The sequence below is a fragment of the Bos taurus genome, chromosome 6 (assembly GCF_002263795.3).
Source record: "Bos taurus isolate L1 Dominette 01449 registration number 42190680 breed Hereford chromosome 6, ARS-UCD2.0, whole genome shotgun sequence".
Classification (NCBI taxonomy): Eukaryota; Metazoa; Chordata; class Mammalia; order Artiodactyla; family Bovidae; genus Bos; species Bos taurus.
This window is the reverse complement of record NC_037333.1, coordinates 15412875-15437529: the sequence shown is the minus strand read 5'-3', so window position 1 is coordinate 15437529 and position 24655 is coordinate 15412875. Positions and strand designations below refer to the sequence as shown.

The following is a 24655-nucleotide window of genomic DNA, read 5'->3' as shown; positions in this document are numbered from 1 at the left end:
TCAAATGCAATTACCCGATGTCTACATTCTCATGGGACTTGAATCCTACTTAGATCACTTAACTTTCTTTAATTTATGGGCAACTTTGGAGGGTTTCTTGACCTCTTCTATATTCAGATGAGCAAGTTTACCAGTGAAAAGACAGAAGATAGTTTATATCCTGCTGTGGTATGTCAGATACCCCCAACTCCAACAGAGAGGAGGCATTTGGAGAATGATTTCATACATAAGTAGCTAAAGGAAGAAAAAAAAACTTGCTCATGTTTATGGCTCAACAGGCAACTCTGTTCCCTGGGGCATTTGCATTTCAATGGAGTATGAAATGAAATGATCCATTTACAGCATTTAGTTTGTATGGTTCATGACTCTGTAAAAGTGCCTAGAGGTTTGCAAGTCACGGCATAAATCTTGATAGTAAAACATACATTTTTGACATACATATTCTATTATACATGAAACATAATTTTAGTAAATTGACAGTAAATCTTTTTATGATGAAATCTCTTTGTCATGTTGGTACATAGACCTACTTGCTACATATTATCTTTGGGAGATAAGAATATGTTGACCCTTTCATGATGGTTGGGAATTCTCAAATAAAGCAATACAATTTAAAACATTTGAGTCCATTTACTCCTAGAAATGTTATAGTTCAAATTTGCAAATTCTTTAAAAAATTATAAATAAGTTCATAGGAGGGTTCTGAACACCACATAATTCTTTAAGACTAAAGATTTGTTGAGAGCATGTAAACAGAAGCATATGGCTTGTGGACCCTTTGATATAGATACAGATTACAGATCAACATGGTGTTTCTGTTTGGAGGTTAACCTGTCCCAGAACTTGACAAAAGAAGTTCTAGAATGTTCTGTAGAATGCAAAGCATTAAAGTCTATTTTTTTCCTCTGAGATCTGAAAATAATCTGATAGGGTTCTTATTGTTTGCAGATAATAAAGACTGATGCCATGGGATGCAGTACACGGGCTGAGTGCCTTTCAAAGGGAGCAGATGTCACATGTCAGTGTTTGAAAGGATTTGCTGGAGATGGAAAACAATGTTCTGGTAAGAGCAAAATCCAAATACACATATCTGGAAAATAGTGAATAAAAAAGATTCTCTCAGATTGTATTGACTCAAAATCTCCAGGAGGATTTATGTTATCCTCAGGTATGAGTAAATTATTTCATATTAGCTAAAAGGTAGTGGATATATGAATAGAAAAAAATGAAACATAGAGTATATGCTCTAGTGCATTGAGTTTATATTAGAATTCCATAATGTATATAGTTGATATTAAGGAGATGAATTTATAATTAGCTTTAGAAGCATGAATTTGAGTTCAAGTCAAATTTATAAACTCCCCAATTCCAAGAAAAACAACTTTTCCCCTCAAAGGCTTAGATCATAAGTTTTAATTTATTAAATAGGCTTTGCTGGATAGGTTTCTTTTTTTAACTTTTAATTTTGTGTTGGAGTATAGCCAGTTGACAAAGTTGTGGTAGTTTCGGGTGTACAGCAGCAGAGAGACTCAGCCACGCATATACATGTATCCATTCTACCCCAACCTTGCCTCCCATCCAGGCTAGATAGGTTTCTATTTTATTTTGATGGCCATTGTTGTAAATGTTCTTATGGTTTGAAACTCTGGCACAAAGTGATTTACTTACACATACTTAGCTAGTCAAACACTGAGAAATCTGTGAAAATTGATTCAGAAATGAACTTTGGGTCCAAATGCAGGCTTGCATTATGTTTGCAAACAGTACCTGTAAATGGCTAGATGAGTGTATGTAAGATTACACTATTCTTTCCTACTATGGGCTTCCCTGGGTGGCTCAGACAGTAAAGAATCTGCCTGCAATACAGGAGACCAGGGTTCAATCCCTGGGTTGAAAAGATTCCCTGGAGGAAGGGAATGCCTACTGACTCTAGTATTCTGGCCTGGAGAATGCCATAGACAGAGGAGCCTGGTGGGCTACAGTCCATGGGCTCACAAAGAGTCAGACACAACTGAGCGACTAACGCTTTCATTTTCCTACTGTAGTAGTTTATACCAGGATTGCGTGCATATTTCACTAGCTGATTGTTTTGCCTGCAGATGTAGATGGATGTGAGATGGGTCTCTCAGTTTGCCCTCCCACCTCCCCCAAGTGTGTCAATACAGAAGGTGGCTATGTCTGCTGGCGCTCAGAGAGCTACCAGGGAGATGGAATCCACTGTTTGGGTAGGAAAGCTGTGTGTGGAGGGAAGTGGATAGGGGCAAGCCTTGGAGAATCACTGAATGCTGGGTGTGGCAGTTTGAGAAAAGACAGGGTATAACTGCAGTGATACATGTTAAGTCAAAAAGGGGAGTTGTGTGACCTGTTCAAACTGACATATTTCAGTTCTTGGTAAATAGTCAAGTCTGTGCCCTTTGGCCATGACCGCACTACTTAGCGCCTACCCTCTGCAGAGGCTGTTTTCCCCTCTGCCTTTCTAATTCTTTCTCTGGGGGTTGAGTGACATCACTACCTGATCAATACCCCATACTGTGAGCCATCAAGGGGAAAACCGGACAGCGTTTTCTTTGTCACTGAATTTGGCAACTGAACTGTGGTGAACTTCAGAGCTGACATGGGTTTGTTGGAAGTCACTGCTGTGCGTGAAGATTCTATCAGAGGGTTCGCTGGCTGGTTCTTGATCAGTTCAAGCCACTGACATTTAAATATAAGCAGCGAATGATTAAGACCTCTTTCATAATCACCATCCTCTGCCAAGGTCTGGGTGTGGCTGGTTGGGTTGGGAGTTCACTTAGTGGATATCATGTACCATTCCAGGTGCCAATAGCACAGCATCACTGTACAAGTGAAGACCTGACTTGAAGCCATCCTGGCCCAGTAAAATAGTTATCTCAAGTTTTATGGGGCTTTAAAATGTCTCTTCCAGTGTTTTCTTTTCCTTCTGAAAACATGGAAATCTTTTCACGGTGAAGGGCAGATGCCCTGATAAGAAACTGAAATGTCACAGCTTTCTCCCACACGTTGAGGTTAAAGATGAAATATCAGTCATAACTACCAATTTTCTGGATCTGGTTGATTTAAATCAGACCTTTATCAGATTAGTTTTGTGGAGTCCACAAACATCTGTAAATGCTCTTTTAAGCACATATTTGGCTGTCAGTCAGGAAAATGTCACTGCTCTAATTAAACAGGCTCATAGATAATTTAGACAAACAGGCTTTATATTTCATTTACTTTGAAGAAAAAGGAAGGTATACTTTCTTGGATGTTTAAAGTCAGTATACTCTGGATTCCAACTCTGTTACTCACATACCTCCTTTCATGTAGCAGAGCGTTATGGCCCAGCCTGCCTGAGTGGCATGGAGTCCTCAGGTCACATAGAAACAGTGAGCTTTTTCTCGTTCTCTGCATTGTTCCCCACCTTTAGAATATAATCTAAAATTAATGCAGCTGTGATAAGTAGTGAAGAAAGATGTGCATCATAAGAGAACTAAAAATGAAGTGGGAGTTTAGAATAGGTAGAAATACCTGTTTGAGGTATTGGGAAGGACTTCATGGAGGAAGTATTACTTTGGATGAACCTGGGGGCATGAGTACACTTTATTAGGCATTTGAGTCAGTGGTGCAATGATGGGAGGTGTGGTTGGGGAAGATCAATGTGGCACTGATGCTTAGGAGAGTAGAGGAGAGATGGGATACGGGGAATGTAGGAAGGCTACTCCTCTTACAGCGATGGAAAATTGAAGAGAGGAAGGACCTAAAGGTTATGGTGGTGATAACTAAGAAAAGAAAAGATGGGTAGTTGGGAAAGAAAGAGATGATTTCATTTATATCTGTGTTAAAAGGGCAAAATGTTTTATTTAATAGGATCTGAACTTCTAAATGTTTACCTAGAGATAGTTTACCATCTCCAACTTTCCCACGGAGCTATTTGTGCTGGGAAGTTTCCTTTCCTTCCAAGCAGTAAGGAAGCTTCCAGCCTGACATCAGGAGTTTACCTGCATGGGTATGCACCCCAGGGACCCAGTTCATCTCTCTTTCCAACATGGATAATAGAATTTTTGAATCTAAAAATGTACAGAGCTCTGAGAACATGTATCACGACACAAATTGAAGATGCTTCTTTTCCAGAATATTGGGTTTTTCAATTACTATATGAGCCTCTGATCTCCTCTGCACCTCACTTTTCTCTTTCCTACTCCTTTTTCCTGGAGATATTGATGAGTGCCGACGGGGCGTGCACAGCTGTGGGGAAAATGCCACCTGAAAAAATATGGAGGGAAACCACACTTGCACGTGTGCTGGCGACTTGTCTGAGCCTGGACAGATTTGCCCTGGTAGGTTGGTGGGTGGTTTGGATCCAAGGGGAGGGACTTGATTCCCAAAAAATCTCTACTTAAGTGTGTTTTCATTAGAGCTTCAAGAAATCATTTGGTTCAATCAGGCTGGTGAGTTTCCTCTCCTGATTAGATTGATGATAAGGTCGAGAATGAAATGGTCCAAGTTTTCTTAATTTAATAGCATCTGGAATAAATCCTTTTTTATTATTCACAATGCAATATAGGTGAGAACACAGGTGGTTCTCTTTAACTATTCAGTTAATGTCCTGATTTGTAATGTTGATTTTGGGGGCCGCTGGGAGAACTTGGCAGGGCTAGACAGGTTGGGGAGGATGTCTGGTCTGCTGGCATTTTGAATCACTTTCAAGGATTTTAAAGTATTACTTTAAAAAGTCAGTATTTCTTGAGCTGAATGAGAACTTTTTAAATTGTTAATTATAGTCCATTTCTGCTTCCTGAAACCTCCCCCTGCAAAAGCAGTATCTTCTCACCATCAGCACTCCAGAATGGGGAGGGGTGGTCAGAGGGTGGCGGGGGGTTGGCTTCAAAGACACCAGAAGCCAGAATCAGCTTAGTCACTGACAGCCATTTACCCATCTCAGCCCTGCAAGCAGAAAACATCCTGAAAAAGGAAAATTCGGCACTTGTTTGGGGCTCTGGTTTTTCAGTATATTATTTTCTCAAATAATTTGCTCTTCTTAGAGGTATTGAAAAACTCCTAATATTTATGTAGTCAGCTACACACCCTAATGTTTTTCTTTTAAAGAGCAGTGAACCATTAATAAAAGGGACTTTTCCACTTGGGCATCCCCTCTGTTATGGTAACATTTCCTCTCTGTCAAAGTTGCTAGTCCTGTCTTTGAGGGCTCCCCTGAAAGTTAAATTGCGTTTAGAAGCAAGTATCCTGTGGGATAAAATTTTGAGACTCCCAGGGAACTGGGGGTAATTGACTGTATAGTGGTGGGTGGTTATAAGCCATGAAGAGAGACGGTTGTTCAGTGAGACCCTCTTAAGCTAACTGTTGTTTTACATGGTGTGTTTTTATAGATGACAGATGGCTTTTATAAGAGATCTGTACTCAGGGTTCATATGGTCTTAGGATTGACCATTCTCTTACTTGCCTCCAATATACTTTATATCAAATAGTGCTGAACCTCAAGCAAAATGGGTGACTCCATAGCAAATTCCATAAGGTCTGGTTAAGAAAGTGAAATTATTGTTCCATATGACAAATTGTTCACAGAAACTAGTTCCTGATGTTGATATCTGAAAGACTCCAGTCACTTCAGAAAGTAAAAGAAATGCCTTTGATTCTTCTAGACTCTACTCTGCTGTCTCACCTTGGGAAGAATGGACACAATTTTTTGAAAAAATGTTTCCCTGAATATACCCCGAATTTTGAAGGGTACTGCCTCAATGGTCATGTCTGTATATATTTTGGCATTGCCAACCTGTTCTCCTGCCAGTAAGTCAAACTATTTTTCTGTAGAGATATGATATTGCAGCCCATAAGTTTTAGTGAATTCAAAAAATTTATATTGAGATTTTTCTATAATTAAACTTTTCCATAGTGAAAAATATATGTAATTTATATATGTAAATCTGGGCTTCCCACATGGTGCAGCAATAAAGAATCCGCCTGCCTGTGCAGGAGAGGCAGGAAACTCGGATTCCGTGCCTGGGTCAGGGAAGAGCCTCTGGAGGAGGAAGTAGCAACCCATTCCAGTATTCTTTCCTGGAGGTGGAGAGAGGAGCCTAGTGGGCTTACAGTCCATGGGGTCGCAGAGTCTGACATGACTGAGCACACACACATGTAAATCTGTTATTTACATATATATATATATATATATATATATATATATATATATATATAATGTGTGTATTACACTCTTTCTGAATATTTCACACACACCCCAGGTGTCAGTGGCAAATATGAAATTTAAGGAATTGGGTGATTTCCCCTCTGACTTAAATAACTTGCTGTTACTACTGGTACAGTCTGGGAAGTAAACTGAGAGAATTTCTTAAAACTTCTATTTTTTTTTTTCTTTTGCATTCATATTTTTAATAAGATTTGAATGCCAAGTTTTTATTAGTATATGTATTACAAATATATTTTCCCAATTCTTTACTGAAAATTTCTTATAATAAAATATTTCAGTGTAGTTAAACTTATCAATCTTTTCTATAAATTTTGTGCTTTCAATGTCTTTTTTTTTTTTTTTTTTTTATCCCTCAAAGATTATACTCTCTGGCAAGTTCTTAGAGAACAGCTGTCCTCTGCTACTGGTAAATGAGTTGCCTTCTTGCACAAATTGAGGACCCTGAGGATGACCAGGGTTGGAAAAGTGGGCTATACCACATTCCCTAAAAGTGATAGGACCACAGCTTGAGGAGCCTGCTTGGAGAATTTTATCTTACTTCTATTCTTTTTTTTTTTATGGTTTGTATCACAGAAATGAAATATATCTCTGCATTTTTATATCTGGTCTGTTTCCTTGTTTCCTTTGTTTCTAACTCGATATAGATAAAAACTTCTATTTTATAAAACTTCTATTTTATGCCAAATAGATGGGGAGCATCAGTGCTACGTTTCTAAATTTTGAAAAGCGTTACATACAGTCACACTGGGCCTCCATTTTTCTCCCTGTACATCCTAATAGTTGGCGTTTGCATTTTTGTTGTTAACAACTGATAAATGCAGCCACGGCTGCCTTTGCTCTGCCTTGGTCACCGTGATGGCTTTGGTGGGTTATGTGTCAGCCTGCTCCCACCATACTCCCTCAAAACCGTGCCCCTCAGTCTTTAGTAAAACCACACCCAGAAGATCTAGTTCTGTATCAAATCTTACTTTTAGTAACTTTCATAATCTGAAGGCAATCTGAGGGAATGGATAGATACTGAAAAATAAATAGGTCTCTTCTGGCTGGCCTCCTGACTCAGTGATAATTTTCTCTGTGGCTAATGATGGAGTGAGAGAGTACGTTGATCCTCATGAGTAGGTGCTATAAGCTTAAAAGCTTTGATTATTAATCATAATTAGTAGAAACATAGTCTAAATTACTAGAATAAATTATATTCTGTGATGAAGAATATGGCCTTGCATTAGAAATCACGTCATCCTGACAAAAATAGTGGGAAATGTTTGTGAATATTAGAAAAAATAACTCAGTCCTAATAGAAATCTGTTTTCATATTCATATTTCATGCCATGATTTTCTAACCTAAGATAAATTTAGTACTTGATGATAATCATTCTTGATTTTGATAATAAGGATCAAATTGTTTTCATCTGTTCATGGCTTTTTATTATTCCCAGTAATGAAATTATGAAAACAAGTATCCTAGCAATGGTTTATGTTTCTCTCTGACACTTTAACTTTGGATTATTAAAGGCATTATAAGAAGAAGAAGGGTACTGCAGAGTTATGTATTGTAGTTAGCACATCAATTTCACTTGGAACTGATAGCACCAATCATTAAATGACTTGTGAACACTCTTTAGCACACTGCTTTCGTTTCTGTCATTAAAACCCGATGAAAATATCGTATTCCTCTAATAATATTTTAAATATGAGTTGCTACAAAATGACAATTAAACTGGATCTAACACTTAAATTTAAGCACCTTTAATGGCACCCCACTCCAGTACTCTTACCTGGAAAATCCCATGGACGGAGGGGCCTGGTGGGTTGCAGTCCATGGGGTCGCTAAGAGTCGGACACGACTGAGCGACTTCACTTTCACTTTTCACTTTCATGCATTGGAGGAGGAAATGGCAACCCACTCCAGTGTTCCTGCCTGGAGAATCCCAGGGACGGGGGAGCCTGGTGGGCTGCCGTCTATGGGGTTGCACAGAGTCGGACACGACTGAAGCGACTTAGCAGCAGCAGCAGCAGCAATCAAAAGCAATATTTAAAATATCACCAGAGTTCTCATTAATCTGGATCATAATTTGTTTTTGAATTCTATATCTAATAAAAACATGGATTTGTCAGATATCCAACCCTTCCATGCCCCAGTGACCTCACCTTGTATTTTTTTAATTCCATAAAAAGAAAACATCTCTAGGGAGTGCTTCTCAGTCCAACGGTTATTAGAAACATCTCACAGGCATCATTCTGCACATGTATACATGAGTGCTAAGTTACTTCAGTCATGTTCAACTCTGTGCGACCCTGTGAACCATGCCCACCAAGTTCCTCTGTCCATGGGATTCTTCAAGCAAGAATACTAGAGTGGTTGCATGCCTTCCTCCAGGGGATCTTCCCAACCCAGGGACTGAACCCAGGTCGTCTGCATCTCCTGCATTGGCAGGTGGGTTCTCTACCACTAGCGCCACCTGGGAAGCCCAGAGACTGTTCACGATGTTGTGAGCAGGTTAGTAAAGGAACTTTCTTCCTTCCTTGCTTGGAGGCAATGGAAGCTCCCCTCCCAGATGTAGGAAATCCCAGCTGCCCTGGGGATGCAGAGGATATGAGAACCGGAAGTCTCTACACCACAGGCCTCCTCAGAGGGCCCCTGCTCGGGGGTTCTCAGAGGATTCCAAACCTCTTGAGCACAGAAGAGGTCCTCATTTATTCTGGTTTGGCTCTGAACCAACCCACAGCCTCTAGGGCAGGTCTTCTTCAGCCCAAGTTGCCCAAACTATGGTGCTGTGAAATGTTTCATGAGAAAAGGATCGTGTGGCACAGTTTAAGAAATGCTGCTTACGCTAGCCTTCAATTCTTGATTCATGGTCACCACAACGTGTGAAAAAGTCTTGTTGACCTTTGTTTAGTCCAGAACTTGAAATTGTTTGACCATGGAACCAAGCTTATTCGGCTAGGAAACTTTCTGTTTAATGTAGGAGAAGAATTAATCAAAACCCAAAAAATTAGTGATGTGTGGCCTGCCCTTGTGAAATGCTGGCTGATTGCTCTGGGCCTTATAAGGCTGAAAGGCTTTGATATCGCAGCCTGCTTAACTCTCCAGACTCTTATCATGTGCTTGACTTATTACTTGAGACTTTACGATCTCTGAGAGGATCGGAGGTGTGGCCTGTTAATATCCACCAGTTTAAAAATGGCTGCTAGGTGTTAATAATGGATGTGTATAACCAATGTGTTGTTGTTAAAACATGTGTTGTTAAATGGATGTGTTAAAACAGCATCAGCAAACCCAGGAATAACTGGATGGTCCTCCATCGGTGCTATACTCAGATCGTGCATGCTTTTGCAGAGTCAGAACAGTTTTTCAGAGGTGCATGGAACTGAAAACTCTTTTTGGATGTGGCTCAACGTAGTAGAAAGAATACAGACTTTGAAATCAGAGAACCATTTGAATCAAAACTGCCATTCACTGGCCGTGTGACCTGGTACAAATTATGTAACTCCTCTGCATCTCACTTTCCTCATCTATAAAATGGAAATCTACCATTGAGAACAAAACAAAAGTGCCCAGGGTTCAGCTGCTGAGTCATGTCTGACTCTTTGCAACCCCGTGGATTGTAGCATGCTAGGCTCCCCTGTCCTACACTATCTCCTGGAGTTTGCTCAGATTCATGTCCCTTGAGTCGGTGATGCTATCTAACTATCCCAGTATCAGAAACATAATGTGTATAGCAAACGCTAGTTTCTTTCCCTTCTGTCTCTGAAAGTGACTTGCCAAAGCTCCTATGACTAACTCAAGGTACAACTAGGATTAGACTTGAGATCTCTTCTGGGGCTTGATCCATGCAGGAGATGCATGATTCATCTAAAGCTTGTCCCTTGCTGCCTCTTCCCATCATGGGGACTGATGTCCATTCTCTGTGTATTCATGCCTTCATCTCCTTCTAGAATAAAGTGGGGGCATGGGTATATAGTTAGTGGGTCCAGGGCCAAGGGGAAGAAATTCCTAACAAGTGAGCATCACAAAATGCTTAGTAGACTATTTTTAAAGTTTATGCTCTTTCAAAGAATAATTAATTCTACTCAAGATCCTGAGAGGCTCTGGAAGCATGCATTCCCAGTAGATGGCAGCATTGTTTCATTTACTTTCACATAAAAGTTCACAGCCTGTGTTGGTTGCTAATAGTGTTAGTCACTCCGTCCCATCTTGTGTCTTGGACTTCTTGAGACCCCATGGACTGTAGCCCACCAGGCTTCTCTGTCCATGGGATTCCCCAGGCAAGAATACTGGAGTAGGTAGCCATTCCCTTCTTCAACGTATCTTCCCAACCCAGGGATCGAACCCAGGTCTCCATTACAGGCAGATACTTTACCTACTATCTAAGCCACCAGGGAGGCCCCATATGAACAACAATAATTCCAGTAACAGTTTCACTAATGAACAGCGGGATGTTGGTGAATGCCGCTTTTCCCTCCACTTAGTTTTTCTCTCTTGAAGAAAGTAAGTGTGTGCTTATTGTTACCACTGAGACCTTTTGGATCTATGACCTTTAAGAAAAAAGTAAGAAAAACGGTTTCCTCTGCTTCCTGTTCAGAGGCTACTCACATTCTTTTATAACCTGGTCTCAAGTAAAAGACTCTGCTTTCAAATTCTTCCTTCCTTTGACTTATATTGATTGCAATCTGGCCAAACATTTGTTTGTAAACTCCCTTTGCTCCTAGGGCAGGGTTGCTTTGTGTTGGTCTTAGAGAGAGGCAGTTCTTCTTTTAACAGAAATTGATCTTTAATCAGTGTTCTGCAGTGCCTTATAGAGGTGGTATGCAAATAACCCCGAATCAATCCCAGGGCCAAGAGACCAATGGGGGAAGTCTATGCTGCAGTAACTTGTAGATCAGAGTGCTTTCAACTGACCCGTTTGGCTTCCTGGGGTGTCAGCGGTAAAGAGACTGCCTGCCAGTACAGGAGACACGGTTCGATCCTTGGGTCGGGCAGATCCCTTGAAGAAGGAAATGGCAACCCATTCCAGTATTTCTTGCCTGGAAAATCCCATGGACAGAGGAGCCTGGTGGGCTACAGTCCATGGGGTTGCAAGAGTGGGACACAGCTGAGTGACTGAACAACAGCAGCAACTGAGCCCTGATGGATTTTCCATATTCTTCACAAAGTATGAGGCTGAAGTGTAGAGGCTGAGAGATGACTGGCTAGTACAAGAATGTAAGTGTTTCTGGCCATAGCTCACTGCTGACTTCTGTCTGTGTGTTGCCGCAGCTGTCCCATTGGCTACCCTGGGAAGCGAGGTGAGTACATAGACTTCGATGGGTGGGATCCGCACAGTGCAGGCCGTGGGCATCAGTGGAACACCAGCCCGGTGGCTGTCCGTGCGCTGGTGCTGGCTTTCCTGCTGCTCCTCGGGCTGTGCAGAGCTCACTACTACTACAGGTGATTTTGCATCCACTGGAACTTTCCACCTCCTTCAAGCTCCTCCCAGGGGCTCTTGGAGATGAGCTGCTTCTACATACTTATTTCATTTAAAAACTGGAAGAACAGGAAATAGAAAACAAAACAAAACAAAAAATGATCCAGGGTTTCACTGCTCTAAAACATCTGTGGTTTTATTGTTCCTTTCCAGTCTTTGTCCATGGACGTATGTAGTATATTGGGTGGCTATATAACATCATGCATTTTCATATTCCACCTTTTTCTTTTAGCATCACAGGCTTCTCCTTACCCCATCCCCAGCCTGCATAACTATAATTTTTCATACATCCTGTCCATTGAGTTGGTTTCCCACAAAATATTAACTTCTGCTCAAGAATATCAGTGTCTTCCCTAAATTGGAAGGAAGTTTCTGGTTCTTGGAGTTTGTGTTTTTAATCATTTCCAGTTAAAAGCTCAGAACTGTGGAATAATAGTATTTACATATTTATTACACACAAAAACCCCACTACATTGGGCATCGTATTGTTTGCTCATTTTCCACTTTCTTAAAAAGTAGGCCAGTGTCATCTACTATTTTCAATATTGAAAAGCATTTTATGCACTATTGTAGTTTGTCTGGCTAATTTAGGGCTTAATAAATGCTTTCTGTTCTTATTGTTATGATTTTCCAAGAACTGTAAGCTTCCCCAAGGAGTCCCACATTCCAAACCCTTTTCTATCTTGAGACACAGGATTCACGGGCAAAAATTTGACATTTTAATTCAGTGGTCCATCAGTAAACTTTGTACTTTTTAGCCTAGTGTTCAGTCAATATGTTGGATGTTTGTAGACAGAATACTGAATAATCAGCTGTTCATCCATTGGACAGAATGTCAAAAGAAAAGCAGATGTTTGGCAAATACTGTAAAAAAAAAAAAAATGGAAGGAAGAAACTTAAGTCCACATGTACTATAATTGCTAAGTTTGTTTTTTTTTTTTTTCTTATTCTGTGGACTACAACATAATAAGATTCTCTTGGGATCAAATTAAAACTGCCAACTTAAATATTGCCACATTACTGATATATACCAGTAAATACAACTCCAGCACTGAGTTTGTCAGTTAGGTGTGTTAAGCAATTTTCTTTAAAGAGATAAAATCAGTTATTCCTCCCTTTGTATCAGTCTTGCCTGTCTTATTTAGATTAACTGTCCAAACACTATTTGTTTTGTGTATCTCTGAAAAGGCTATTTGTGCAACTGAATTTTTTAAAGTATGGTAGTGTAATTACTTCATGAAACTTGATTTCTTGAAAGGCCTGCTTTGTAAGAAAATCAACAGGAAGTATGTCCCACAAACTATACCTTGAAACTTTGGAACTGTTTATGTTAACCACTTCAATTGTTCTCTTTGATGCCTTTGGTTAAAAATAATAACCCACACAATTTCCCAGTGGGTTCCATCTGTTACATGGAATTCACAGCTCCTGGCATGGGCTTCCAGAGCAGCCCCTATCTTCCTATTGCCCTTCCTCAGATGGGCAGATGGGAAGATCCCCTGGAGAAGGGAAAGGCTCTCCACTCCAGTATTCTGGCCTGGAGAATTGCATGGACTCTAAAGTCCATGAGGTCGCAAAGAGTTGGACACGACTGAGCAATTTTCACTTTCAGATGGGCAGACAGGCCTGTGTGGCTGAGGGTTGCACTCCCAAAGGGAATTGAGCTGCCATCTGCCTTGAAGTAGTAGCGCTGTTTGGGAATCTTGAGGCTGGCTGGTGTCTTCCCCACCGCCTTTCCCTCATTGCCTTCCCTTAGATGGCTGCTCAGATGTGATGCACCAGCCTCTCTCCCTCTTGAGGCTGGGCTCTGAGGACAGGGGTCCCTGTTAGATCTCCTTTCCTTTTGCCCCCTCCCCGAGGGCATGACACCATGCCTAGCATAGACCTGGATGGAGCCTAGGCTTTATATCTGTTGAAAGCAAAACAAAACAAAGCACAACAGGAGAGTTATGAGTTGAGTTTTATCTGGAGCAAAATGAAGACTACAGCTCAGGAGACAGCAGTTCAGATAGCTCTGAGAAACTGCTCCAAAGAGGTAGAGGGGAACGTCAGAATATATGTGATTTTGGTGAAGGCAGGGGGAGGACGTGTGATCAAGCACATATTTTTTTTGCAGAAGGTTATTGCTAGTCATGAGGAGCAAATATCACCATGAAGAATTTTAGTATTTTTCTAGGTACAAGGAGATGCAAGAATTTGGTTCATAAAATCTTTTCCTGAAAAATTTTTAACTCTCTGAAGCTGTGTCCTGCCAGATTTTCCCAGAGCACAGAGTGCTTCACTTCTGCTCTTCAACCTGAACTCCTTTCAGGGGGTGTTGAAGGTCAGCAGCTTTAGCAGCTCATGACTTAATCCTTATAGAGGTAGATGGCGCATGCCAATTTGTAGCTGGCCCATCACTGTGACCCAGCCCCTGGGCTGCCCTTGGTAGCCACGTGCCTTGGGTACATCACTACTGTTTTCCAACACCACTGGCTTCACTAATAAGATGGAGTTAATACTGTGTGTCACACAATTGCTGTGATAGTGTTTCTATAGGCACTCCCCTCTCTACAAATTCAAAGTCCATTTAAGCAGAGATTTTGTTGTTTTTCCATTGCTTTGTCTCTAGTACTAGCACAAGGCCTAGGATAGTTAGTACTCAGTCGATATATCCATGAATGCACGCGTGCCTTCCCCTGCCTCCCATGCCCTCCTTCTCCCTTCTCACAGTACCTTGCAAATAGTGAAACAGAATCTGTAAAATAATGCAGGAAAGAAGGCTTTAAAACCCAAAGTTATGCTCCTAGTCTCCTTAATACTTCTCTTCTCTCATGCATCTTAGGTACCTAAATTTCAGTAACATAAGTAATTGCCTGACCATTGTTGAATGGGCTACTGTTTTATTTTGAGATAGTCTCACATTTTGGCTTTATTGCAGGACTCAGAAGTGGCTACTGAAAAATCCAAAGAATCCTTGTGAAGAACCGAGCAGAGATGTGATCCGTAGCAGGCCTGCAGATGGCGAGGCTGGATGCCTTTTTGCCCCCAACCTTGGGTAATGTAACCAAAGTACATGAAGCAAGAAATTGGCTTTCTATTAATCCCAGTTCATTTTTTCTCGTTCTTTGCTGAGTTGAGAGAGACTGGAACCTATTATAACTTCCAGCTGGTGTTAATATTACCCAACACCACGACAACTGGGAGGTCCTGGGTGGGCAGTGGGGCTGGGGGAACTGTGTCCTAAGTTAATCAGACGAGCTAAACTAGTGCCATGATGTAATGGCCCAAGACGTTTATGGGATCCTTTTTCCTATCATGTACTTTCTTGCTATAACTTAGCTTTTTATATGTTTGTGAAAAGTCTTTCCCAATTTTTAGGTGATCCCTTTCAGATGGATGTCTTACAAACTGAAGATTATGCTCCTAATTTTCTTAAAACTTCTTTTCTTACACACATTTTAAGTCCTTAAACTTCAGCAGCAAAACAGTTTGCCAGCTTTAGCAAATAAAAATACAGAACACCTAGTTAAATTCAGACTAATACTGAAAGTTCAATTTTAAATTCAAATATTCCTAGGTATCCTGTATTTTCCAAACAGCATAGTAACTGCAAAGTTCAAAATGCTTCACAGATCATCCTCTTCAGTCACTGATCTTAGAACCCTAGAGGGCAGACATGGGACAAAGCTCTCTTGCAACGGTTGGGATTTCCATTTCCAGGATCCTGTCAGAGACACATTGACTGGTTTAGTGTGTATTGTTGGTATCATTTGTGGCATATATTGTGGAAGAAGCTGGAATATATGACAGGCCCATGGGGAAGTGAAACCTGTGGGCACATAGAGAAAAGCTTATTAAGGGGGTTTAGAGGGTCAAAGGTATCATTTGGGGTCCTTCCCATATCGCATTTTCCTGCCTCTACCTCATATGCATTTCAGAGAATAGCTTTCCTGTGGCTGCGCTTTTGACGGACAAGCAACCATCTGTCTCTGCCCGTTGTAGGCATTCAGTGTGTACTTATTTTTTGGTTGAACTTGAGTACAGAAATGCAATAAGAAATAAATTCTGACTTTACTCTTCTACCAACTGGCTAATTTTCAGCAAGTCACTTAACCCCTGTTTCCTCCTCAGGACTCCAAGGCATTTGGATTACATGGGCTGTAAGATCCCTTCTGTTTCTAGTGATTCCCTATATGTGTGGTTCTGGGTGAACTTAGTTACAGAAATGTCCTCAGATCTTTGAAGCTTCATGTCTTCAAATCCTTAATTACCCTGATTTCATTGTTAGTCTATATGGTACTTCCTTCAGGTTTTAGGTAGCAAGTTTAGTTCATTTTATTTAAATCATAGGAGAGAAGGAAAAACGCAATCTGTGTGTATCTTCTTATTTAAAAACTCAGAGACGCTTGCCGCTGTCGTGAGCAGCGTACGGACACAGGGCCATGGTGAGGGGCTGATCCCCAGTGGTCAGAACCATCTTGACACCAACTGCTGCTGTGGGCATCAGTGAGAATGGGGGGGAGCACCTGAACGAGGAGGAGAAGCAGCAGAAACAAATTTGGTTCCATCAGCTGCCTTCCCCAACCCAGGCCAGAATCCTGGAACCTAGGTTCTTTTAGCAGAGAGGCATGTGGTTGGAAAATTTGCAGTGCAGAGGGCTGAAGTCTGGCCTGAGCCAGACAACTGAGTGTCATTTCTGCTTTGGCCCAGCTTCTTCGTTCATTCATTTCTCCACTCTTCCCCAGTAGCATATTGGACACTTCTGACCTGGGGGGCTCATCTGAGAAAGGTATGATACCTAGGAAAGGTTTGCCATTCCCTTCTCCATTGAGAAAAATGGGCATGTGCCCTTAAACAGTGGGTCATGTATTAATTTTGCATTGTGTTACCGCAGACTATTGATGAGGAGGAGGTGGCAAGGATGCTTAGCGTTATGGAAAATAAGAAAATGAAAATGTGTTCAGGGGATTCACCATTCTCTTACAAATATTTCTTTCTAAGGTAATGCTCAAAATTCTCCAAGCCAGGCTTCAGCAATACATGAACCGTGAACTTCCTGATATTCAAGCTGGTTTTAGAAAAGGCAGAGGAACCAGAGATCAAATTGCCAACATCCGCTGGATCATGGAAAAAGCAAGAGAGTTCCAGAAAAGCATCTATTTCTGCTTTATTGACTATGCCAAAGCCTTTGACTGTGTGGATCACAATAAACTGTGGAAAATTCTGAAAGAGATGGAAATACCAGACCACCTGACCTGCCTCTTGAGAAATCTGTATGCGGATCAGGAAGCAACAGTTAGAACTGTACATGGAACAATAGACTGGTTCCAAATAGGAAAAGGAGTATGTCAAGGCTGTATATTGTCATCCTGCTTATTTAACTTCTATGCAGAGTCCATCATGAGAAACACTGGGCTGGAAGAAGCACAAGCTGGAATCAAGATTGCCTGGAGAAATATCAATAACTTCAGATATGCAGATGACATCACCCTTATGGCAGAAAGTGAAGAGGAACTAAAAAGCCTCTTGATGAAAGTGAAAGTGGAGAGTGAAAAAGTTGGCTTAAAGCTCAACATTCAGAAAACGAAGATCATGGCATCCCGTCCCATCACTTCATGGGAAATAGATGGGGAAACAGTGGAAACAGTGTCAGACTTTATTTTTTGGGCTCCAAAATCACTGCAGATGGTGACTGCAGCCATGAAATTAAAAGACGCTTACTCCTTGGAAGGAAAGTTATGACCAACCTAGATAGCATATTCAAAAGCAGAGACATTACTTTGCCAACAAAGGTCTGTCTAGTCAAGGCTATGGTTTTTCCAGTGATCATGTATGGATGGGAGAGTTGGACTGTGAAGAAGGCTGAGTGCTGAAGAATTGATGCTTTTGAACTGTGGTGTTGGAGAAGACTCTTGAGAGTCCCTTGGACTGCAAGGAGATCCAACCAGTCCATTCTGAAGGAGATCAGCCCTGGGATTTCTTTGGAAGGAATGATGGTAAAGCTGAAACTCCAGTACTTTGGCCACCTCATGCGAAGAGTTGACTCATTGGAAAAGACTCTGATGCTGGGAGGGATTGGGGGCAGGAGGGGAAGGGGATGACAGAGGATGAGATGGCTGGATGGCATCACTGACTCGATGGACGTGAGTCTGAGTGAACTCCGGGAGTTGGTGATGGACAGGGAGGCCTGGCGTGCTGCGATTCATGGGGTCACAAAGAGTTGGACATGACTGAGCGACTGAACTGAACTGAACTGAACTGAATAAACCACTCATTCTTCCTATACTTTTTTCAAAAAGAAATATGGTCAAGGAAATTTTTTTTTCTTTTCTTCTCTATATTTCTGAGTTATGGGCTCATTATGTGGAGGACCCATTTCTGAACCAATGGAGCATAATCAACCAGAGCCTTGGGGCAGCCTCTCTGCTGGGTTACTGATTGGCAGGGAAAGACTTGACCAAACTGTATCCTTCATCCTGGGGCATGGGGTATCTTCTTTTCTTTCCTTTTATCTTTGACCTATTAATACTTTAATCTATCTTTTGTGAAAGTGAAAGTTGCTCAGTCATGTCCGACTCTTTGCGACTTCATGAACTATATGGAATTCTCCATGGAATTCTCCAGGCCAGAATACTGGAGTGGGTAGGTGTTCCCTTCTTCAGGGGATCTTCCCAACCCAGGGATCAAACCGAGGTCTCCCACATTGCAGGCAGATTCTTTACCAGCTGAGCCACCAGGGAAGCCCAAGAATACTGGTGTGGGTAGCCTATCCCTTCTCCAGTGGATCTTCCTGACCCAGGAATTGGACTGGGGTCTCCTGCATTGCAGGTGGATTCATCTCTTATGAATGTGAGCCAATTAACTCTGGTCAGCCTGCATTGCAAGTGCCCAATCAAATGTGGACAGTACAAACAATGACATAAGTAATAATTCTGTTGACCAAAGAGAAATAATGTTGTTTTCTGGGCCTGTCTTTTAGAATTTTGGTTCCCAAGCTGTTCAAGCATGAGAAGACATTTCATGGATCCCTGAAAAATAGTAGCTGCATTTATGAGTGCTTATTAGTCACTAAGGAGCCCAAATTGTTCAGACCTTGGTATCATATTTAGGTGAATTTTATCGACTAAGCACCTACACACATATTTGGAAAGTTGGAGCAGATACATGTAAGAGGCATTATTTATCTGGTCTAGGGGCAACCTTCAGACCTCTTGTAGATTCATGGGCTGCTTATGGAAAAAGTAGTCCCTAGGGATCCATGGCCCAAAAATTGGGATTCCAGAATTAGAATTGATTCTTCAGTAAAGGTATTAGTACTGCCTAGTTGCTTTAAGCGGAGAAGACGATGGCACCCTACTCCAGTACTCTTGCCTGGCAAATCCCATGGATGGAGGAGCCTGGTAGGCTGCAGTCCATGGGGTCACAAAGAGTCGGACACCACTGTTGGACACGACTGAGCTACTTCGCTTTCACTTTTCAGAGAGAGTAGCGTAAGACTTCTCACTGAAAACTGAAGCCTTCACTAGCCAGAGAAACAAATTTGATAGGGCCTTCCTTTTGGCTTTCCCCTCCTATAGGATGAACATTACAAAGCCATAGACTTTAATGTATGTTGAGATAATTTATGAATTTTAAGTGTTTTCTGTCTCCCTTTTGTTCTCTGCAGTTCGTGGTTGTAAAGGAACATCAAAACCTCAGGAATGGGCGTCCATCCGAGGCCCTCAAGGAAGGCCTGGCAGCAGATGTTGGCCAGTTTTCCCCCCTGGATCCTGGTGAATGATTATCTTTATCTGGATCTTGAAGTTTCCCTGACTGTGGAAAGTCTCATCTATGCACAGAAGCAATAGTGAAATTGTATAAGCTATGTGAACAACTGGCTGTATTGGAATGCCATAGAGCTTAGAGAAATACATTTGGACCAGATTCCTGTCTTATGTGAGGTTACCACATTCACTCAAAACTCTGGTCACAGAGCAGTCTGCTGGATCCCTTTAAGCAAGCACACAGTGAGTGCCACCTTATTCTGAATTACACTGGAGTTTGAGGTCATCCTTGGGGTTACGGACCTATACTGGCTGCTGTCAGTATGGTTCCAGCGAAATTGCAAATGACTCCAAGAAACTGTGTTTCATGTTCTAGAATAAAGGGTTCTTGTGAATTTAACTTGATCTGGGGATTCTCCTAGGGATTGAGGACTATTTAAGTCTTATTAGGGTCTAGCCCTCAGCCAGATGCCTGGCCATCTGTGAAATCCAGTCAGACCCCTAGAAGAGGGGCCATAAAATCAACTCACATTTTCAGGCTGTTGTGGAGCTCAATCTGCTTCAGGTAGAAATGGAGTTATATATGATTTGACATAATACTTTTACCAAGAGTTGCATTATGATAAGCTTCTTGGGCTTGGGTCTTAGATATATATCATAGTCGTATTTCCTAACTCACAGGACAAGGTTGAATACACTTTGTATCATAAACCTTTAGAAAAGTCTGAAAAAACTTTGAGACAATAGTTTCTCTGCTCATGAGAGGCACTTCAGCCCCTTCATATTTCACTTCAGAAAATATATTTTCTGATATTTGCCCTTCATAAATATGCTGATTACCATTCTCTTCTCCTAGAACTTCCTTGTAGAGAGAACACTGGCTTCTTGTTTTGAAAAACTCACTCCAAACCCTGCTCTCACTCATGTTGCTATGTAACCCAGATTCAGTATGACTTTATTTCCTAATTTGAGGAAGGCTTTGGATACTAAAGTATATTTCAGAATTGAACATTCAAACTACAGCAAATATTTTACATATTATACATATATGTTAATAACATATAAAATATATACTATATATAATATTTATTGTAGTTTTAATATGTGTTGTTAACCTGGATAATGAAAATATTTGGCATTTTCAAAAGTTGCTTAGGGTTTTGTAATTTTTGAAAGCAGTGGAATACCTTACATAGTACTTTTTCTTGAGGAGCTAAAAGCAAATAATTTTTGGGTATGAAAGTAATCTTCTTTAGAGGTACATATAATGTAATTTTGCAAATGAAAGAGTATGGTTAAGCCCAGAAAACACTGAGGACTCAGTTAGCTGACTATTTTCAGAAATAAATTAGAGTCTCTCTCTTTTTGCTCATTCTGTTGCAAACAGTTTGGCCCATTCTGTATGAGCCACTCATATACCTGTCTCCCAATATGAGTCATCACATCCCCAATCATGTCTAGCCAGCTCATAAATGTTTAATACCTGTTATGAAAGAGCATGTAGAGATTGGAGGTGGGGAGGTAGAGTGGAAAATGAGATAAAAGCTCAGGATTGGCTCTGAACCAATTCTTTGTCTATTCCTGGAAAACCCATTAAACCACAAGCCTTACTAGTAGTGCCTCCAAAGTTACTTATTCATTGACCAAAACCAACATCAACTGGAGCAGGTTAAGGGTAGAATACCATGTCAGGGAATAGGAATGCAACTGCATTTAAAACCTGGGCTCTGTTTTCAAGTCATTTATGGGCCAAATGGAAAGAGAGAGAGTTCACAGAGAAAGCTAAATAGCAATGTCAGGTAGCACAGTCCTTTGAATCATCTTAACTAACCAAAACTATTTTAATTTTTTAAAAATTGGGTTCAGAATGGCTTGAGAATAGGTCCATTTGTATCTCATATTTCAGGTCTACTCTCCAACCACTGTTAGGGTCTCGTTGGCTGGACACTGTAAGTGATGGGAATACTGAAATGCCTTTTTTCTGTTGTATAGCGTCCTTGGAACAGTCATCATGGAGAGCGGAGCCCCAGATGTATACGGGCGCAGAACACGGAGGCTGTATTGCGTCATCCAACGATAGAGGCTCTGGTGACCAGGGGTGAAGTGTAGCTTTCATCTCCTCTCCGAAGGGGCATGGCCCATTGCTGAGGGGCTTGGGACATCCTGTCCTCTCCCATCAGCTCACCCTTTGTGGCAACAAAGATCTCCACACCAAATGGAGCTGACTCTGAAAACTTGAATTAAAGTAAGATCATGAGGAATAAACCGTATTGATGGATGGTTAATACTTCATCTTTAAAGTAGAGGAAAAATACAGATTTTCCATCTATAATCTCTACAACAAATCACCTACTCAGCGTTGAAGGCAAATATATATTGTGTTTTTGCTTCTTCCTTCAAGTAGTCTTACTGCAGACTTTCAAGTAAAGTAAACTGGAGAATTATTTGGTATCTCATTAGATACCAAAATGGGGGAATAGTGCTTTATAAATTGTGTTCAAGTGTTCAATAATAAATATGAATTATTTTCCTGCCCAGAAGAAATCTGGGGTTAAAGCAATCAATCATACGGGTTTGGTCAGTTATAATTCCTTTTATTTGGACAGAACATTTAGCTCAATCTTATGAAGTGGTTAGAATATTAAAATTGTTGTTATAATACATTCTAGGCATTTAACATCATCGGTGTGGTCCATGATGGTAATTTTGCAGAATAAATTTTGATAAATTAATGAAAAATCTACTAACTTAGAACCTTATTTCTTCAAAATTACATGGCTTATTTTTTCTATTTTAAAATCTTTGAAGGAAAACTTTTAAACCATTACCCAAGAGATTTCTCTGTTTCTGTCATTACTATCATTTTCCCCACAGAATTTTTTCTTCTAATGAAAATGGTAAATTCCCCCTCTGTATGTTTGCACAAAATTTTTACTTATTTTCAAAATATGAGATTGTAAACAAATTGCCTGATTTATTTTTATTTTGGACAGCAATCAATTTTCTTCTAATTATTTAAATAAAACCAGTACATAACATAAACATCTTATTGTATACCTGGTTAAGTAATAAATTATAGCTTAAGGGGATGTTAGAGTTAAAGCAAAGTGGTTTGACTAGCTTGCTATTGTTATTTTTAAGCAAAACATATTTGAAATCTTTCTCTCTGTTATAAAATAAAATTTCACAAGGTATTTCAATTAAAGATCATTCTTGGAGCCAAGACATTGTTATTACAAATTATACAACTTAATACAGTTATCTGTGGATCATTTGGGGCTTTGGGTTATTCAATTTATGCATTAACACTAGTCCCTTTCTTGTCTTGTCTTTCCTTTCTCTTGAACTCCTTGAACTTTGGTTATACCAGAAGTCAGCATGAAAAGCAGTTGAAGCACATCTCAAGTAGATACTTCTTAAAAGTTTTGGTAAAGATTTCGTGGGGCGAGAATAACTTATGTCAGTTAATTATTCAGCATGACCCTTTCCTCTAGTTACTTCAGATTTTTCTGCATTTAGTTTTCCTATGACAGTTGATAATCTGGAGGATCAGAAGACTTGTCTAATGAGTGAAGAGACCTCAGAAAAACTATAGTTATAATTCTCCCAATGATGCAAAAATCATATTATGAAGTGTGACTATTTTTCCTTCTTCCAAAAGTGAGCATTTTTAAAGCTGTCCTTAGATTACATTGTAGTGTTTTAGCACCTCTTTTAGGATTCCAGTGATAACCAAAGAGATGACATGAGACTCTAATAGCCCTTAACATAGCATTTTCTTTAAACTGTTATCTTCAAGCTGGACAGTGACTCTGTTACCTCATAAGCTGGGAGCTTGTGTCCTTGATCAGGCTCTAATACCATCTCCCTGGTCAAAATAGAGAAAAAACACATTTTGTGTCCTTAGTCAGCAAGTCACCCTAAAGAGTTATTTTCCTTTGTTGAGGCTTTACATCTTTACAGAAATATCCTCCTTTAAAAATCTATTTTTTAAAAAGAGCATTTTCATCTAAGATATTTGATTTGTACTTTTCCAGACTGAATATTTTTATTTCCTAAATCTCATGCTCTCATGCACAATGCCTGATTGTGATTCTGTTTGACTAAATGTCACCTACTACATTGCTGGGAAAGATTGAAGGCAGAGGAGAAGAGGGTGACAGAGCATGGGATGGTTGGATGACATCACAAATTCAATGGACATGGACTTGGGCAAACTCCGGGAGATGGTGAGGGACAGGGAAGCCTGGCATGCTGCAGTCCACGGGGTCGTGAAGAGTTGGACACGACTTGGTGACTGAACAACAACACATGCTACACATAACGTGAGCATTCTGCCTTCTTTTCTAGCTCCTAATAGAAGGTGTAGTATACTCAATTCTTTTGAAACATGATTCCAGTTCTTCCTGTTAATCTTGATTTACAACTATATCCTTTTCATGTAAATAAATGATTATTATGTGATCACTGAAAATGTATTAAAAGCACTAAATAAATTCTTAAAAAAAAGAAAGATTGGGAGAAAGGGGAACTATCTAGGTAATTTAAACAGCTATGACAGGCAAGATTTTGTTCTTGCTGTTTAATTTTTCTTTCTTCTTTTTCTAAGTCTTTAAATGAGAAATCCTCTCTGCGTTGTTTCATGCTGAACTCTTTTGTTCCATTTGGAACTTGACAGGGTTTCTGTAGCTAGTAGCCATATGCTTACAATAACATGTGTTAGTCGCTCAGTTGTGTCCGACTCTTTGTGACCCTATGGACTGTAGACCGCTAGGCTCCTCAGTCCATGGGATTCTCGAGGCAAGAATACTGGAGTGGGTTGCCATTTCCTTCTCCAGGGGATCTTCCCAACCCAGAAATCAAACCTGGGTCTCCTGCATTGCAGGCAGATTCACATACAATAACATAGCTCAGTAGGAAAATAATGTTATGGACATTGCGTCTTAATCATTTACCTATCTGAACCAGAGACCTTAGGAAGCACATAAATTACCAAACAGGAAAATTTCCTAACTGGTGATCATTTCCTACTTTTTCTCCTCTACAGTGAATATTTGGCCCTTCTGACATGATTCAGTTTCCTTTTCTGGTGGGCCAGAAGGAAAAACCATGTGCCCTGCTCAACAACTAAGCCTTCAGAGTGCATTCTAAGGAACAGTTGTAAATCCCAGACCAATGCCTGAATTATCTGGGTTCTTATTTTTCATTTATACCACTCACCT

General features: G+C 40.5%; 1 protein-coding gene across 1 annotated transcript in view; it reads left to right on the top strand.

Moving 5' to 3' along the window:
- Positions 1–22396, top strand: part of EGF (epidermal growth factor) — a 103587-nt gene extending 81191 nt beyond the window's left edge. The window contains 10 exon segments of the mRNA XM_059887707.1: positions 949–1063; positions 2100–2225; positions 4215–4337; positions 5661–5805; positions 11481–11651; positions 14609–14700; positions 14703–14725; positions 19337–19442; positions 21426–21527; positions 21530–22396. Of these exon segments, the coding sequence (XP_059743690.1) occupies positions 949–1063; positions 2100–2225; positions 4215–4337; positions 5661–5805; positions 11481–11651; positions 14609–14700; positions 14703–14725; positions 19337–19442; positions 21426–21527; positions 21530–21672 (1146 nt within the window). The 3' untranslated portion in view covers positions 21673–22396.
- Positions 22397–24655: the final 2259 nt, after the last annotated feature.